This window comes from Hyaloscypha bicolor, assembly GCF_002865645.1.
Source record: "Hyaloscypha bicolor E unplaced genomic scaffold K444scaffold_141, whole genome shotgun sequence".
Classification (NCBI taxonomy): domain Eukaryota; kingdom Fungi; phylum Ascomycota; class Leotiomycetes; order Helotiales; family Hyaloscyphaceae; genus Hyaloscypha; species Hyaloscypha bicolor.
This window is the reverse complement of record NW_020194643.1, coordinates 48,368-66,104: the sequence shown is the minus strand read 5'-3', so window position 1 is coordinate 66,104 and position 17,737 is coordinate 48,368. Positions and strand designations below refer to the sequence as shown.

General features: G+C 44.8%; 3 protein-coding genes across 3 annotated transcripts; 1 reads left to right on the top strand and 2 right to left on the bottom strand.

Annotated features, from left to right (window-relative positions):
- Nucleotides 1–3,703: 3,703 nt before the first annotated feature.
- On the bottom strand, nucleotides 3,704–4,567 carry K444DRAFT_141940 (uncharacterized protein). Its single transcript, XM_024870541.1, has one exon. The coding sequence runs from the start codon at nucleotides 4,342–4,344 to the stop codon at nucleotides 3,859–3,861; it is 486 nt and encodes a 161-aa protein (XP_024730514.1). The 5' UTR covers nucleotides 4,345–4,567; the 3' UTR covers nucleotides 3,704–3,858.
- On the bottom strand, nucleotides 4,289–8,144 carry K444DRAFT_667907 (uncharacterized protein). The gene is made up of 7 exons (XM_024887349.1): nucleotides 6,636–8,144; nucleotides 6,417–6,582; nucleotides 6,035–6,356; nucleotides 5,946–5,975; nucleotides 5,720–5,877; nucleotides 5,315–5,660; nucleotides 4,289–5,236 (listed from the first exon to the last, which is right to left on the bottom strand). The coding sequence occupies exons 1-7, from the start codon at nucleotides 7,897–7,899 to the stop codon at nucleotides 4,568–4,570; spliced, it is 2,955 nt and encodes a 984-aa protein (XP_024730513.1). The 5' UTR covers nucleotides 7,900–8,144; the 3' UTR covers nucleotides 4,289–4,567.
- A 991-nt stretch (nucleotides 8,145–9,135) lies between these two features.
- K444DRAFT_618802 (uncharacterized protein) lies at nucleotides 9,136–10,380 on the top strand. Its single transcript, XM_024881398.1, has one exon. It carries the CDS (start codon nucleotides 9,199–9,201, stop codon nucleotides 10,054–10,056), a length of 858 nt encoding a protein of 285 aa, XP_024730512.1. The 5' UTR covers nucleotides 9,136–9,198; the 3' UTR covers nucleotides 10,057–10,380.
- The last annotated feature ends 7,357 nt before the right edge of the window (nucleotides 10,381–17,737 follow it).

Below are 17,737 nucleotides of genomic sequence, written 5' to 3'. Positions count from 1 at the left end.
TATTTCCTTCTATATTCTAATATTTTAGATACTATTATTATATCTATATTTCTATTATATTACTTTCTTATTTCCCTATTATTACTATTTAGTCTAACTTATCTTAATTATTTTCTTAAATATATATATTTATATTCTTTTTTATAATAGAAGCCTAATTCTATATTTTACTTTTTATAATTATTCCTAATTTATAACTATATTACCTTAAATATACCTAATTATTATACCTACTTTTCCTATTATATATACTACTATTTTAGCTTTGTTTTTTTACTAGAAAGAAAGAAAAACTCAAATATATATAATATATTTATATAATCTAAGACTATTTTAATTTACTTTTTATTTTAGAATATACTTAAAAGAAATTCTCGTAATCTCGAGAACCTTTAATTCTATAACCTATAACTATTATATTAATAATACCTTTATAACCTATTAAGAATAATAAAATGACTAAAAAACAGATTTCTTAAATTAGTAAAGTATAATAGCTAGTTCTTATAAGCCATAGTATTATTAAAAGCCTATAGATTAATAGTATTAAAGTTTAAAGTATTAAAGAAGCTTAGGTAATTATAAAAGGCTTATTAATACCAGAAAAGATAGCTATAATTACCGAATTTAATATAAATGTCCTAGATAAGCTAAATAGTATATATAATAAGCTCTTAAAATAGAAAACCTTTATTAGAAACGGAACTAGACTAGAATTAACTAAGGAAGAACTAAAGAATTACTAAACTAATAATAAGAAATTCGAGAATATTATTAAAGGCATTTCTAAAAGCAGATAAGAGAAGCTTAATAAGATTAAGACTATAGTAAATAGTCTTAATATTAAGAGTCAGAATAGAATTATATTATATAGTAAAGCTTTTAGCTAATATATTAATAATATCTATAATAATCTTAATAAGAATATCTATAAGAAGTTATATTCTTTTTTTAAAACAAAAGCTTTAGTATATAAAGCTATTTAGTTAATTAATAAAGCTACTTTAGAATATATTAAGAATAAGAAGTATTAGAATACTAGTATATTTACTAAATTAGATATTACTAAGGTATTTAAGTATACTAAAGCTATTTCGGAATATAGAGAATTAGAGTTTAAACTACTATTAGCTAATAACCTCAAAGCTAGATAATATATCTTTAATACTTCCGGAATTCTAATTAAGGGAATTTATAGTAATAAGCCTTTTCCTACTTTCCGAAATAAGTCTAAAAAATGGGCTCTTATTATAATTTTAGCTTTAATTTAACCGGATCTAGCTAAGAAAAATGAAGCTAATTTAGTAGAGCCTAGTAAGAAAACTACTAATAAAGCTAGTAGAACTAGTAAAACTAGTAAAACTAGTATAACTAGATAAGAAGAACCTAGTAAGAATAAAGAATAAGCTAAATCTAAGACTTCTAATAAATAGTAGAAATCTAAATACTAGACTAAGTATAAAGTTAGTAAAATAGCAAAAAGCAAAAAAGAATCCTTTATTTTAAAAAGAAAAACATTATCTAAGAAGACTTCTATAACTATACCCAGAACTAAGAAGCAGAAAACTAAAGGTATTAAATCCGGAGAACTTAATAAAGGCATTTAATATACCTATAAGATATTAGCTAAATAGAAATTAATACTTGCTTAGTAAGATAAATATATCTTTAAGAAAATATATAATAGTATTATGAGACCTATTTTTAAGTAAGAATATTATAGGATTAATAATGAATTTTTTAAAGCTTTTTATATAATATATACTTAATAACTTACTAATGCTTTCTCTATTAATATATAAGAGATTAAGAATATTCTAAAGGTAATTACTAAGATCTATAAAGTTACTAAAGGCAAGAAGCATGTTTCTATTACTTGAGTAAATAAGAAGATACGAGAATTCTTTTTTAAAAACTAAGAAATTAAGAAATATAAATACAAGTACTATATTTCTAATTAATTCTACCCTAATCTATAGCTCTAATTTAATACTATAGTCTCTATTCCTGAGTCTAGTACTACTAATATGGGTATAAATAGCTATATTTATAAGAAGAATTATCTAAAGTAAATTAAGAAGCTTAGTATTTAAGAGCTCTTAATAAAAGAAATAGAAATACTATAGTTCTATCTCTAAAAAAATAATATATTAATATATAAAGATCTTAGTAATAGCTATTTTACCTTAGCCTCTTAACTTTTAATAGCAGATCTATTAATATAGCTCGGATTTCACGAGATATTAAGTAAGTATTTTATCTATCTAGTTACTTACTCTTAGCTAGCCTAATACTTTACTCCTAGAAATATTAATTATAATTAATATAAAGGTAATACTAAAGATCTAGCTATTACTAAAGCTTTAAATAGCAAATTTTATTTTAGTAAAAAGTATTAGAATATTAGCTATATTTTTCTTATGGACTATAAGAAGGCTACTATCTTTAATAAGAAGTTCTTTAAAAACATTAATTACTTTTCTATTTCTAATAAATTTAAGCCAGAAATAGCTAAGGAAATAGGCAAGTATTTACTAAAAATAATAGAAGAAAAGATTCCAAGTATAATCTATTTAACTAGATAAATAAATACCTTTAGCTAGGTAATTTATAAGTCTGAAATTATAAGAAAGTATTAATTCTCGGATAATATATAAATTAAAGAATAGCTTAATAATAATTTACTATTTAATAGGCCTTTTACTATAGTTCCTATAAATCTAGTTACTATTAAGAATAAAATATACGAAAATGAAGTCTCCTATAAGGTTATTAAAGCCTCTTATCTAGAGCTTTCTTCTTTTATTAAAGATTAATTTAAGAATATAGCAGATAATACGAAATTTAAAGAAACTATCTGTTTAGAGTATATTAGTACGATTTATAATATGATTTACTATAATAAGCCTCCTTAATACCCTATAGTAAAGGCAGAAATTAAGTAATAGTTAAAGGCAGATACTAATTAATATAGAGAACTATATCGGATTTAGTATAAGAATATAGCTAAGCGGGTTCGGATTACCTTTAAGCAAGTTCGGGAGTATGAAATAAGACTATTTAAGGGTAATAAGTCTTATTTTAGGTATACGGAGGAGAAGTTAGATTAACTAATAAAGGAAGATCCTAAATATTTCGTTATTTCGGACTCTGAGTAGGATTTTTCTATTATTTTTGGTACTTAAGGGATAAGTACAAATAAATAGAGGGTCGGATATAGTATGGCAGGCTATACTCGTCGAAAATCGTATTATTTTAGCAGTTTTAAGGTTTAGGTTATATAGTAAAGGCCGCGGCCTTTTATACGTGACTTGCGGAAATCATATAAGAAAGCTGGTTTTTCTATAGACTTAGAGAATAATCCTTTATGAGTATTTAATTAATTAAGCTTTTATATACTATATACTATTTATACTTTACTATTTACGCTTTTGATTTGTTATTTTGCTATTAAGTCACGTTTTGCGCTCTGGTATACTTTATATGGGTTTTTGTCTTGTCGCAGTTTCCCTCCCACAATATTACCATACAAATGTTAATAGGAACTAACTAGGTGATATTCCGAATGGACTATGGAGGACGATCCTATAGAAGTTCCTGTCATTTTATAGTACCTGCTGGTTCTATTAGCTACTAGATCTCAGAGCACATCTGTTCCCTCTATTACAAACATCGTTTATTAAGGTATTATAAGCTTTATCTGCTCGCACTAGGATAGGCTCCTAAACCCGGTATCTGCTCACGCCTATAATATACAAAAACCATTAATAAGATGCTATTACGCTTACCATACCAACTTGTTATAGAGGTCTATTACTACTACTACTCTAGTATAGGGATAGAAGAACAGCTGCCAAGTTACACTACTGAAGCACGACACGACTCTATATTTAACTGGACAAGATACAGCTCACGGGGCCTCTCTCTAATATTAGAGGAGCCATCTCTATTGAGCACTAATCCTAAGCCAGAAAGACCCCGTCCGACTAAACTATCAAGTGAAAGTTCTGGACGAGTAGAATTGCCAGACAACAGACTGACAAGACACCTATTTAGGCCCTCTATACCAGAAGAATCACCACCTCCAGTCAATCTACTGAAGAAGCCAAGACGACAGAGAGTGCAAAAGAAGGCATTGTGAAGATAAAATAGTAGACAATGAAATACAGTTATTACAAAACGCTTCCCTGGACAATGCATTGACACTGCCTGACCCACTTGGGTGTGGCGGTGCATGACCAAGATGACTTGACAGGTAAGAAATGCCATTGCAAGTTTGGAAAAAAGCCTCCATGCACTGCTCATGCAACTAGCATGCTTTGGTGACGTGAGCTGGGGGAACATGGACAGGCACAAGAAAGATAATAGAACAGGATAGGCTAGCACAAGAGAGATTAAAGCCAGATATATAGTTTCCTAGCTACTAAAACGGCGACTAGACGATTTTGTCACGCTTTCTGCACCTACGTGTCATTTCCATCGCTGGACGCAGGTATCTCAGTCAGTAAGAACTCCATAATTTGACTGTGAAGTTCCTATTACTCATTAGCTCTTGTCCAGAGGGGACTTAATTAGTCGGTAGAATCCACCCCATCACAGTATCGAGGGCCTCTTTGCAATTATCGTCCCATGACATAGTCGAAATATCATACTCTGGGGGCGGCTGCTTCAACTTCTGGTCCGGATTTGGCGGCTCAAGCTTCGCTAATGCCTGCTTGAACCGCTGCTCGAAGACCTCCTGCATGCGGGGGAACTTGGTTTGCTGAGCCAGTGCCTTGAATGCCTCATCCATGTTCTTCTGGTCCTGGAAGGATTTGTTATCCTCCTTAAGCAGCCAGCTGCAGAACATGAGTAGGCCCGCAAGACCTGAGGCGGCAGCGGTGGCGACGGAACTGCCAGACTCGTACGAGATGACCTTACCCTCGTTGTTGTCGAAGGGTACGTTCTTACCTGGGAGCAGGAAGTCAACTTTATCGGCGTTGACCCAGGCCAGCGCCTCGCCCGTATTGGTCGCTCCGCCGATCTTGATGCAGCCCGGAAAGTCACCTGGATAGCAGTTGTCCTTTGTGCTGCTACCCTGGTCGCTCGTCGAGCAGAACATAAGGATATCATTTCCCGTGGCGTCCCGCACAGCCGTCTTGAGGCTCTCCATGTCGTCATTGCCGGTCACGGGCGTCTCGATTGTCCAACTCATGGAGATGATATCGACGCCACAGTCTGTAGCCCAGCGAATTGCCTATGTAGTTTCTTAGACTTGGAAGTCAAGTTGCCCCTGCAGGCATGGAAAGCAGAAGAAATAGATATAAAAACTTACATCTGCAGCAGACTTAGCAGTAATTTGCCGTTGGCTGCCTCTAACGGCCTGCCGCTCGTCTAGTCTAGCAACGTACAGGCTCACCTCAGGACATATCTTGCTGATGAGTGTCGCCATGCACGTCCCGTGGTTACCTGACGGGACATAATACGGGCTCATAAGGTCGGTCGAGTTGGCATACGGGCAGAACGACTTTCCGATAGCAATCTTTCCGTCGAGCCTGATCAGCGACGCATCCACGCCGTCGTCGATGATCGCGATCTTGACGGGGTGGACGCTGCGGGCGCCTGGTGCTCTGCGCAGGAGCCTGGCAAAGCTTACTACGCAGTCGATCCACGGGGTTTCCCTGTCATTTGTTAGCCAAATTTCTGGTTATGTTGACGGAAATAAATTGTGGGGACTGACGGCTGTAGGTGGCCTTCAGTGCTCTTGAGCTCAGACGCGTAGCTAACATCTTTGTTGTCCAGGATGTGATGCACCTTAACTCTATCATTGGTCTCGCGCTTAATTGTGTTTTTGAAGCTGTTGATATACGTCATCAACCGCTGTTGATCTTCTTGGCCCTACAGGACATCAGCTTGACAACCTATGTCTCAAATGACTCTCGTGTTCTAGGGATGGGGAGACGTACCTCTCGGATAAAAAGGTTTACTTTTTTGAGCTAGTAGTGCATTTCTCAGTATATGTATCAGAATTCGGGACCGGGACTAATGAACTCACGTCGGGGAACTTTGTCTTGTTTGGCAACCCCTGTGGACTTGCCCACCCCATCAATACAGCGTTATTCCCGGAAGAGTAAAGAGATATCTCTTGGACGACTTTCGTTGATTTACAAATCACCTCGGTACTTAGATCCAGTCTCTTCCAGTCCCATATCTCGATACCGAAGCCCTCTAGAGCTTCTTCGATACTAGCATCTGCATGCGACGGATCCCCATCGTCGATGACCATGATTTTGACAATCTTTTCAACATGGTTTCTGCGCAACCAATTGAAAACTGCTACAAGATCGGAAAGGCCACGTCTATGGGGTGGTTGCTCGCTACGAAGAACATGATAGTAAGCATATCTGACCCAATCCGTGTTCCTAGATTTTACTTACCCCCTTTTTTTCTTCCGAACCATTGCAGGAGACTCCATGGTTATTTTTGGTAATGCAACATATTTCATGATACTCTCAAATTGGAGATGCTTCGATAATCGATCAAGATAGTCTTCTGAGATGGTAGGATGCGGCAATCCTCCCAAGTCAAATTCAATATGCCGTTCTAGTTGAATGTTTAGTGAGAAGTCGACCCTGATGTTATGAGCTGAAACGTACCTTGGCCAGGTTGATAGAGACATGCCATAATCCGGTCCCGGGGGAACTCCTTCACGCAGTAGGATCGAATGTATGAAGCAATGGGGTCCTTAGCCACGATTCTCTGTAAAAGCTCCTCTCGAGCCGCGGCTTTGTCTTCGAGGCCAGTCTTCTCAGCCTTTGCCAACTCATTCTCAATGGCTTTCGACGTCCGCAGTCGGTGAATTCTTTCCTGGTAGGGTGTCCGCTTCGCCGTATTGTGTTGCCACAGGATAGCGTGGTGCTTTTGGATGAGAAGCTGGACGAGCTGAATAGATCGGGAGGTAGACTCAGTAATTGTAGGTACCATGAAAGATTGCGCACGTTGCAGCGGAAGCGCATGGCTTTCTCGGCGCCCTGTGGTAGTTGGATGCTTTAACTCCACATGGGTTGGCTTGCGCTTCCCTAGGCCATTCTCAATCGGAACCCAGCCCAAGTTCTTTAGTTCTTGGTGGTGGTGGTGGTGCTCGTCTGCAATGGGAGTTTCCGACTCGTGGTCTGGGTCAGGGAGACTGTGACTCTGGCTATCTTCGTCGTCGTCATCATCAAACTCGCTTTCGACGTCGCTGTCGTCATCGTGTTCATCCATATCCATGGACATGCAGGCATGGAGAGGTGTGTTGCCGGTCTCGGGCTGTCCCTTTTCGAACATTTTATTGATTTGGGCGCTTTTTTCGACCATGAGTTTTATCGAAGGTAGCCTGTACTTAATGGCTACATGCAGTGAATTCCCATATTGACACGTCTCAAGCAGGACGGCAGCAAGATTGATCAGCTTAGAATTCAGCAACACTGCGTCGACGAAGGTAGTGTTGCGGTCCATGAGAGCCAAGTGAAGCGGTGTGTATTGATCATCATTCTTGACCTCCAGGAGGGCATGATGTCTCTCCAGTGCCCAGTCGAGGAACTCCTTGACCTTCCTGTCCGGCCACTGCATATTCTCGGGCAAGCTGCTACTCTTCGCCAAGACATGGAATATTTGGTTGCCAGGTTTTTTCCTCATTTTCTCCTTATACCGGCTCTCGAACTCTTGGGCCGCGGCGGGGTTTGTGAATTCCGTCTGCAAGGCTGCGCTCAGGATCTCTTTGGCACCTGTTTTCTTTGGCTTCTTTTGCGTTCTCTTGTCGCTCCCACGTCTCTGCCTAATCACTCTTTCCTCCGTCTCTTCTTTCCCCTCCTTTGCCTCATTCTCCTCCTTCGCTTCCTTCGCTTCCTTGTCCCTCTCCTCGACTTTCACAGGTGCCATTTTGACGACTGCCAGGCGGCACCAGTGTTCCAGCCGAAAGAAAGCCGAAGGCAGTTAACCAAGCTAAGTGGGATGACACAGTCGATCTCACCCACCCTCCGTTGAAATCGTTAGTAAAGTCACCTTAGCCTACCTGAGCCGACAAGTTACAAGGTATGCCTAGGCAAGAGCAAAAAGAGATCGGAAGGGGCACATGAATGACAGTCCAGGCGATTTGGATAGACCATAGTATTACTTCAGCCCTGGCGATGGATGGAGAGCCGGCGACGGCGATAAGGATAGGCCTTTCTGCGGCTGGAGACGCACCCAGCCTCTTGCTCCATAGCCCCCTCTCTCTCCCTTGCCCTCGCCCTGTGAGCGGAAGATCTGCGGGAGGGGTCACACAACTCTGTAAAGCCTTGCAGCTACAGCTATGCAGCTACAGCTCGGGGGACGCCCCTTTCTCGCCCCATCCTCCGGCTCATTGGCCATCGCGGAAGATTATTGGGGGCAGCTCCTGCAACTTCCTGGAAATAGAACTCGGCCGAGGCAAGGCGTCTCAGTGATGCATGGATGGATGGACCCCATTTGGCATACCGAGTAGCACCCAACTTCGTATATCATCACAGGCTCGGCAAAAATACCTGAGGCATCGATACCGGTATTAATAGTATTGGGTATTTTTCAGGTATCGTAAGAATCGATACATATTAATACCTTATTAATTCTTACCCCTAAAAATTATCTCTTTATTTTATTATTTTATTTATATAAGAATACATTTATATATAATTCCTTTCATTTCTAGTCTTTTTATTAAAAAATTTATTTACTATTATTAATAAAATTTAATAATATCTTAAATTTAAAATACCTCTCATATTTAGAGAATTAAGCCCCGTATTCGTATTTCTTATCAAGGTACTAAATATATAAGCGAGCCTTACGAAAATCTCAAAAGCTCATTTTTACTTAAAATAGCCGCATTGAGATTAGTTTTAGCCTAAAGTATAAGATAAGTAGCTAGATGGAAAGCCTAAATTAAGGAGAATATTTGCGCTACCAAAAGTTTTCTTATAAGAGAAGTAGTTCGAAAGTTAATTGTAATTAAAGGGGAAAATTAGGTTCAGGGAATCGATACTACTATTAATACTATTGATACCTTACGATTCTGGCATCGATACGTATCGATACCGGAAATTTAGGTATTTTTGCCGAGCCTGATCATCAGCGCGATAGCGAAACTTCGTCCGTATTTTCTCATCCACCCACCTGCCACCTTGGCACACCACAGAACCCGCAGAGCCCTCCGAACCAAACATGGAGCCGGTCGAAATCCTCCTCCTCGAAGAAGGAGACCCCAACTCGGGCTTCCGCACTAAAAACGTGCCTGGCGACAAGGCTCGGGCCGTGCTCATTGATCGCGGGGACGCTCTGACCCTCCGCGCCGCCCTAGTCAGTGTGACACATGGCGATTTCACCCCCAACGGCGACGCGGCGACGCTTCTGATTTTCGAGTTCAACTTTCTCAGCGTGAAGAGCGCGCGGAGATTCACCAGCGGCATGATCATCCTGACCTTCGAGGACGCCAGCGGCAACGTCAAGAACCGCCCAGAGGTCTCGGCCATTGCGCCGGCAGGAAGCTTTGCGATCAACAAGTCCACCTCGACCCGCGACGTTCACCAGACGTTCAATGCCAGCATCAAAGGCAACGCGGCTGGCGCCGGCGGCGACCTCGGGTACGTCTGGGACACGTCCAAGGTCGAGGAAACGCAGCACGCAACGACTCTAGTCGGGATGAAGCGCCTCTTTGCCGATTTTGGCAAGGACAACGGCGTCATTTGGACCTTGGAGGAGGACAAGGTCAAGAAGCAGGGAATCCCGAGTTTCTTGCGTGCGGCGGTGCTTCTGCGCCGCAAGGACGATGTTCCCTTCCGCTTCACCATCTCAGTCGACACCGGCGTCGACTTTGAGGGCAAGATGCGGCGTCTGCTTGGTCTTGAAAAACCGGACCCGGTTGATCCCGTCGAACTGGATGGCGAGACGGATCTGGAGGATCTGGGTATCTCCAGCCTCGATCCGAGTGTGGTGGATGTGGATTTGACCAACATGCGGGATATGGACATTGGGAAGCACGCCGATGTGGTGCTGGCGACCCTGCTCAAGGTTCCTGCTTGAACTCTCAGGCTTCTATTTAACCTGTTCTTTGAATGGTTTCATGCTTTTACGTCAAATCCTAGCTTCCGGAGGGTGGACGCCTCCGAGTAACTGTTCTCCCAGCTGAATATACTATGCCACTCCAGACTAGATAGAGTCTTGTGGATATTCTTCCGAGGCGCAAGACGATGTGGCCTAGAAGCTGAGACCCATCCCATAAGGAAGGACTCTGTGGTACATAGCATGAAGAACAGCCTTCCGCCTGCATCTCTGCCTTCGGGGTGTACTGTAAGACGGGTCTCAAGGGTCTCAATAGCACATTGCACCTATCTTTGACGTGATCCGACTTGTAGTTCTGTGATTCTGCTACAGTACATACCGTATCATCTAGAGTGACTCGATCATAGCGCCAAGTAGCAATCTGATATGTATGTTCAAGGCTGTTCCGGTCGCTAAAAGCGGCATTAAAGTGTCCAAGGCCATCAGTTGGCACCGGCGTCGGCGATGCCCAGTCCTGCGCCGCACTAGCAAGCCGTGCTGACTGTCCTCCCCACTCCCACCACTCAACAACAGCCACCGTTGGCCTGGTTTATCCTCAGTATGGTGTACTCCTATCACCTACCCATATTTGTTGCATGAGCTGAACCTGACGTGCCGCTGAGCCTGGTCTACCTTTCCAGCCAGCAGAAACCAAAATGAATCCAAACAAAACACAACTATCTTAGTCCGACCCCGCCATTCGTGATTGTGCTCGGCGGCCATGGAGCCCTATGACGAGAAACGCTTCCAGTGAGTGCCTCCTCTAGCTTGCAATGCCTACCACTGTCCTGATCTCTGTCGCGTATCCTAACATCAAGTCCCAGCCTCGTGCTTGCCCATGGCATCAGAGATAGCTCTTCTTCCCAGCGGGAGGCCAGCAAGTTCTGGTCCGCTCGGTTCCCTAGGGCCTTTGTGACAGACTTTGCATTTATCGCTGAGGACACGAGCTGGGGAAATGCCGGGTTCGGGTTCTTGGAGAGAGCGCTGTCTCTCTTGGAGGCTGTCCAGGCTGACAGAAGGCGCGATGTGAGTTTGTTAACCCGGGCTCACAGCAAGGTGAACTGACGGTCTCAATAATGCAGGCTAGTTCGACTGACCCTGACGAGTACTTGCCTTGCGTCTTTCTCTGCCATGACTTAGGGGGCTCACTCGTCCAACAGGTATATAGATAGGGCTTGAGAGGAGGTACTCTGGATAGCGAGAGTTAACGATCCATTAGGCACTTGTACTTGCCTCACAGGATGACAGGTATGGTCGCCTTGCCAGCGACGCCGCTATCCTAGTAAGAGCAACCCATATCATATCTATTAGCTGAGCCTACCCATGGCGCGGCTAACGTGTTCAAATTTAGATATTCTGTGACACACCCAACGCAGAAAAGAATCTGTCCTTGTGGGAGCATGGACTTTTCCACCTCTTGTCCGGCTCAGACCTTGGCTCCCGCACCCCCACCAAGTTACTCAATGAGCTGCCAAATACACTAGAGGAACTCTATTGGGCATTTGCCGGTATACAGAGGCAACATGCCATATTGGACGTAAGGAGCAAAGGAAAAGCAGATAGTGTAGATAGTGTAGATGCTGTGAGCTCCCGCCTAATCCCAGCCTTCATCCCTGCTCTTCTAGCGAGCACAGATTATCAGATGGCTTATCAGCATTTCTAACGGCATTAGGACACAAAGCCAACATTCACGTCTCGTGCCCGATCAACTCTCGGTTCCACTAGTGATGAGGCAGGACTATGGAACTTCCTCCCAGGAGATACAACAACGGAAAAGATTTTCGACCTGATTGGCCAGGCTGTCAATCGAGAGCTGCAACGTCAGTCAAGATAGATCCCTTTATTTAGACTTAAGCTGATTTTGGCGGCTTTCTAGCAATATCTGAAGAGTTCCACAACTTTATCCAAACTCTTTCGATCGTCGACTCGAACAACTATCAACTACAGCTAGCAAGGCCGTTTCCCGATTCATTGAATTGGATCATACAACACCCCTCATACTGCGAGTGGCAGAATCTGGATTCAAAGGCGCCAAACATCCTTTATTTCCACGGAACCCGAGGATCTGGCGGCGCTGTCATCGCATCTCACCTTATCACAACTCTCCGGGAGGAGACTCCAGACTCGACCGTCATCAGCTTTTCTTTCAGTAAGCAAGACTTGAGAACTCAGCCTAGCACAACATTTTATGTCTCGTTGATCCGCCAACTGCTTTTAAGTCGGCCCTCACTGTTCCGCCGGGTTTCTGCCATCAGTGACACCATTGAGGAAGAGGAAATTTTCAGTTTCGAGATATTGCGAAACCTTTTCCTTTCTCTCCTTAAAGGGTCCTGTCCTAGTCCAGTCTTCTGCGTCATTTACGGGGCGCAAGATTGCGGCACCTTCTCCCTCGATCATATGGTTGCTCTGCTCGAGGAGTACCGACAGTTGTCTACCGGTGTATTCAAAGTCATGGTGATTGGCGAGGGGCCTCGACATGGAGCTTTCCACCACGCTACCAAGATCTGTCGTGATATCGATCTTTCCGACGAGGCCTGGCGCATCGCATCTGTTGGGGCGTATGTTCGGTCTCGGATTGAAAATCTTGTTGACAACCATAAGCAGTGGGGACTTTGTAAAGACGATATTGTCAACAAGCTATGCAATCCGCCAACCACATTCCTTCAGACAGCTCTAGCCATGAGGCTCCTAGAAACGGCAAGGATTCCTTCAACAAAGAGCGCTGTCATTAATGCCATAAAAAAACTACCGTCTTCGCTGGATGAGATATATGTGATGGCGCTGGAACGATGCCAAAGCGAATGCCCAATACCGCTGCTATCTTTACTCCAATGGATTCTGCATTCCGTTCGACCCCTCAGTTTGAACGAGATAGCCGTTATCGTGGCTCTATCATCTCCAGGAGTTCTGTCCATGGACCATTTGAAACTCAACTTACCCTTGTCCATTGCACATGACCTTCAGGCAGTCAACGGCACTCTCATCAAGGTGACCGGTTTGCAAGTACACTTCATTCACAAAACAATCGGCCCTGTTCTAGCCAATAAATGGCGTCTCGTGGGCCATGATCCGGATAGCATCATACTATCCAAGTGCCTAGATTATCTAGAGACAATTCTGGGGCATATTGCTACGGCTACTGAGGAATCGGGCACCAGTCCAAATCTCGACTCGATGGGCGGCGCCGAGTTCAAGCTCATTGGCTACGCAGTGACAAATTGGCCGCAGCACTACACGAGAGCCGGAGATAGGTCTCAAATCAAGGCTCGAGTACTCGAGCTTTTCAGCAAGGAAGAGAACGTCAAAGCTTGGTGCGCGCTCTACCAGAAATATAGCGACCTCCCAAGTAAAAAAGACACGAGAACAGACGTACCGACTCCGAAATTCTCAGCCCTTGACAGTTCTTTGAAAATCGCCAGCAGGTTCGGCCTACTCGATATAGCTAAAGATACGATTCAGCAAGCAAAGTCTGCGGAGGGCTTCGAAGGTGCTTTTAGAGAAGCGCTTGATCTAGCCGCTGGCCACGGCCACGAGGACGTTGTTGCTTTGCTCTTAGAAGAAGGGGCCCAGTCCAAAGAAGCCATGTGTCTGGCCGCCGACGGCGGCTTTATGAACATCCTTGAGACACTTGTCAAAGCTAAGCCAGACATGATCAATGGAGAGGACAAGTACGGTAGACCTCCGTTTGTGCTCGCGACTTCGAACGGGTACGAGAAGATGACAGCTTATCTTTTGGCAAACGGCGCAAAGAGCAATGTTGTTGTGGGAAAGAAGCTCACAGCACTCCACTTGGCTTCTATAACTGGGCAAACAGACCTCGTCCGCTCATTGATCAATGCTGGAATCGACGTGAAAGCGTTGACCGACTCTGGCAATGACGCCCTAAAAGTAGCGGCTGCAGGAGGGTTCGACGACATCGTGACGCTTCTGCTGAAGCACGGAGCGGACATAAATGGCCAAAGGGAAGATGGATGTACCGCACTACATCTTGCAATTCAGTATGGGCACGATTCAACTTGCGATGTTCTGTTCGAATCCGAGGCAAACATTCATATTGAGACCAAGGAGGGGCTATCGCCGATCCACCTGGCATCGAGGGAAGGACATCTCGGAATCTTGCAGAAGCTGATTCTGGGATCGAAGGACTTCGTGAACGAAGAGGCAGAAGCTACTGGAAGCCAAGAAGACGACGCTACTGCACCAGTTATCATTGACACCACTGCCGATGTATTGTCCCCACTACAGCTGGCAGCTTCGCATGGGCACCTCGAGGTTGTTAGGGAGTTACTCAAGTATGCGCGGTACAATTCAGAGAAAAGTCGCGCGACTGCTCTGCTACTAGCGGCTACAGGTGATTTCACACACCTTGTCGAGACGCTTCTGACGTCTGGGATCACAACTGTAGTCAAAGATACCAACGGGAACACGGCGCTTCATTTGGCTACTCAGCGGCAACATCCGGAAATTGTGGCGCAGTTATTAGATTCAAAACCGGGTTCATCGGGCGTTTTTGATGTCAACGCAGTGAACGAGTCCGCTTGGACCCCATTGCATTTAGCGGCAAGGTCTGGTAGGCTTTTAACGCTCCAGATCCTTCTCAAGCACGACGTCAAGCTGGACGGCGTAACTGATATCGGTCGGACAGCTCTTCATATCGCTGCCTATTGTGGTCACTTGTACCTCGTTAACGAACTCCTGCGCCAAGAACGTGGTCACAATGATCCAACACAAAAGGGGGATAGCAGACTGATTCAAGACTATGGAGGCCAAACTGCATTTGCATTGGCTGTACAGGGAGGCCATATAGAGGTAGCAGAGGCGCTCCTTTCGTGGTCACCGCCATCACTCAAACCTCTAGAAATTCAAGGGGAGAGGAATGCCTTGACTATAGCTGCTGAAGACAACCGCGAAGACTTTGTTCGCTTGCTGTTGGACAACGGCTGGGACGTCAATGCTGGAAGTGGTTTGGAAGGCACCGCTCTGCATTTTGCCGCCTACAACGACAAGGTTTCCATGATCAAACTTCTTCAACTGCGCGGGGCAGACCTCAATGCTAAGGATAGCGATGGGGAGAGGCCACTACATCGGGCGGTCAGGCGCAGCCAAATAGAAGCTCTGAAGACTCTCCTGGAACTCGGTGCTGATATCGATGCGGAGGATGAGAGCGGAGTAACACCACTGTGGCGAGCGGCGTACAGAGCTGACGCCAAATCGGTCAATGAACTGCTCAAGGGCTCGCCAAACCTCGAAGCCCGAAAGACCACGACGGGATGGACCGCACTCCACGCAGCCTATGACAGCCCCGAAGTCACCCAGTTACTTCTTCAAGCCGGCGCAGATCCAAAGTCAATAAATTCGAACGGTAGTCCCTCGCTTTTCTCAGCCGCGGAGTATTGGAAAGGAGCCGCGACCATTCAATATCACCTAGACGCAGGCGTGGATCCTAATACAACAAACACGGAGGGGGCAACCGCCTTGCATGTTGCCGCAGAGAGTGGAATACTTGCTACCGTCAAGCTGTTGATAGTACGCGGGGCCAACGTCAATGCAACTAACAAGAGTGGCGAAGCGCCAATCCATCTCGCCGCTCGTAGAGGCAAAACAGATATCGTAGAATACCTTTTGGAACAGAATGTGGATCCAGAAGTTCACTCTCGGCTGTACGGGACTCCACTAATGGCGGCTGCAATGGGTGATTATGCCGAAACGATCGAAATTCTCTTGAAAAAAGGAGCCAAAGTCAACGCCACCAGCGATGATTACCCGCTTCATACAGCCATTCAGACCGCTGCGTGGTGGGGAACGGAGAGCGCAGTCAAAGCATTGTTGAATGGTGGTGCCGATGCTAATGTCACTGGCGGAACCTATGGCAGCGCTCTGTGCGCGGCTATAGCGGACGAAAGTCTTGATAAAGCGAAGCTTCTACTCGATGCAGACGCGGATATCAACTATGCCGACTGGCCCAGGGGGACGCCTCTGGAATTTTCATTGGGGCGTCAGGCCTTGGAGATTGTAGACCTCTGTTTAGAGCGAAATGCTGACGTGAATGTTGTTAGCAAGGGAAGACACGGCACCGCCTTGATCGCCGCAATCGATAATGGTGATTTGTCTAACGTCAAAAAGTTGCTGGAGCGTAAGGCCGACGTAAACCTATTCCAGCCCGATAACAGCGAGACACCAGCACAAGTTGCCGTCCGAAAAGGCAGGCAAAACATACTCGAGATCATTGTCGAGCATGGTGCAGAGTTATCCTACAAGGACTCCTATGGACGAGGGTTAATCTCTCACGCCATCTTCTGGAAGAGCGTTGACCTCCTTTCTTATCTGTGGACACAACCAGATGTCGACATTGACGAGCAAGACGCTGTCAAACGGACGCCCCTCATGATAGCAATCATTCAAGGAACCGACGTTGTTGACGATCTGATTGCCCGTGGAGCGAAGGTGGATCTACAGGACTGGTGGGGTAAGACGGCATTGATCCATGCCGTCAGTCGCGACTACAAGCTCATCGTCTCGAAACTCATCAACGGCGGAGCAGACCCGCGCATCAAAGACATGCGAGGACGCGATGCGCTGTACTGGGCAGCCCTCGAGTCTAGCGTCGACACCTTCGACCAAGTCCTGCGGGCCATGCAGAGACATGACGCCTTCCCATCCCAATTCCAACATGCTATCAACGCCGCAGCGGCGGCAAATAGGACAGATTTCGTCGAGAAGCTGCTCAAAGAGGTCCAATATGACTCCAGGCAGGCAGATGAAGATGGGTGGACCGTACTTGATATGGCCGAGAGATATGGCCGATCCAGGATCTTGTGGCTGATCGAAGAGACGGCAAGGAATATAAGCCGCCGCAGGAGAGACGACAGAGACTCCCCGAGTCCGATGAAACCTCCGACCGAATGGCATCCGAAGGACATGGCTCCGGGTCTGCACCGCCAACCAGATGCCAGGTCTATCACAGTCGACTGTAAGTTGACCTTTTCCTCCAAACCCACCAGCATTGTATACGGCATTTATCGCTAACAATGTGACTCTCATCAGCTGAAATTATCAACATGGTAGAGTCTAAAGGCGTGGTGCGGGCCAACCACCCCATGAAGCCTGGGAAAGACGGTATTTACTATTTCGAGGTGAAGATCGAAAACCGGGGGGACGATTCGAAGCACCAAATTTCCGACTATTTCGGGGTTGGTTTCTGCGAGGAGAACACGCCACTGAACATTCAGTTGGGCTGGAGGGAGGGATCTTGGGGGTACCACGGTGACGACGGCAACTCCTTCGACGCCGGTTTAAGGACCGTGACGGGGGATCCTTACGGCCCAAAGTACAGTCAGGACCACACTATCGGGTGCGGCGTTAACTTTGACAAAAATACCGCCTTCTATACGATGGATGGAGAAATTATCGGTAAGTTACTCTTCGCTACGGTTCGCAAATCCAGATTTTTAATTTCGTTCTTAATGTTCTCTCTTCTTTGGCTCGCTGGAGACGAATGCTGAATGCAAATTATAGGACAAGCATTCTCTAACGTGATGGGAAAGCTCTACCCTGCTATCAGTGTTGACAAGCGACTGACGGGCTGCATATTTTCGGTTAAATTTTGGGATGATACAGAGAATGGAAACAAAGACTTCCTGTTCAAAGGCCCCTACACGGATCC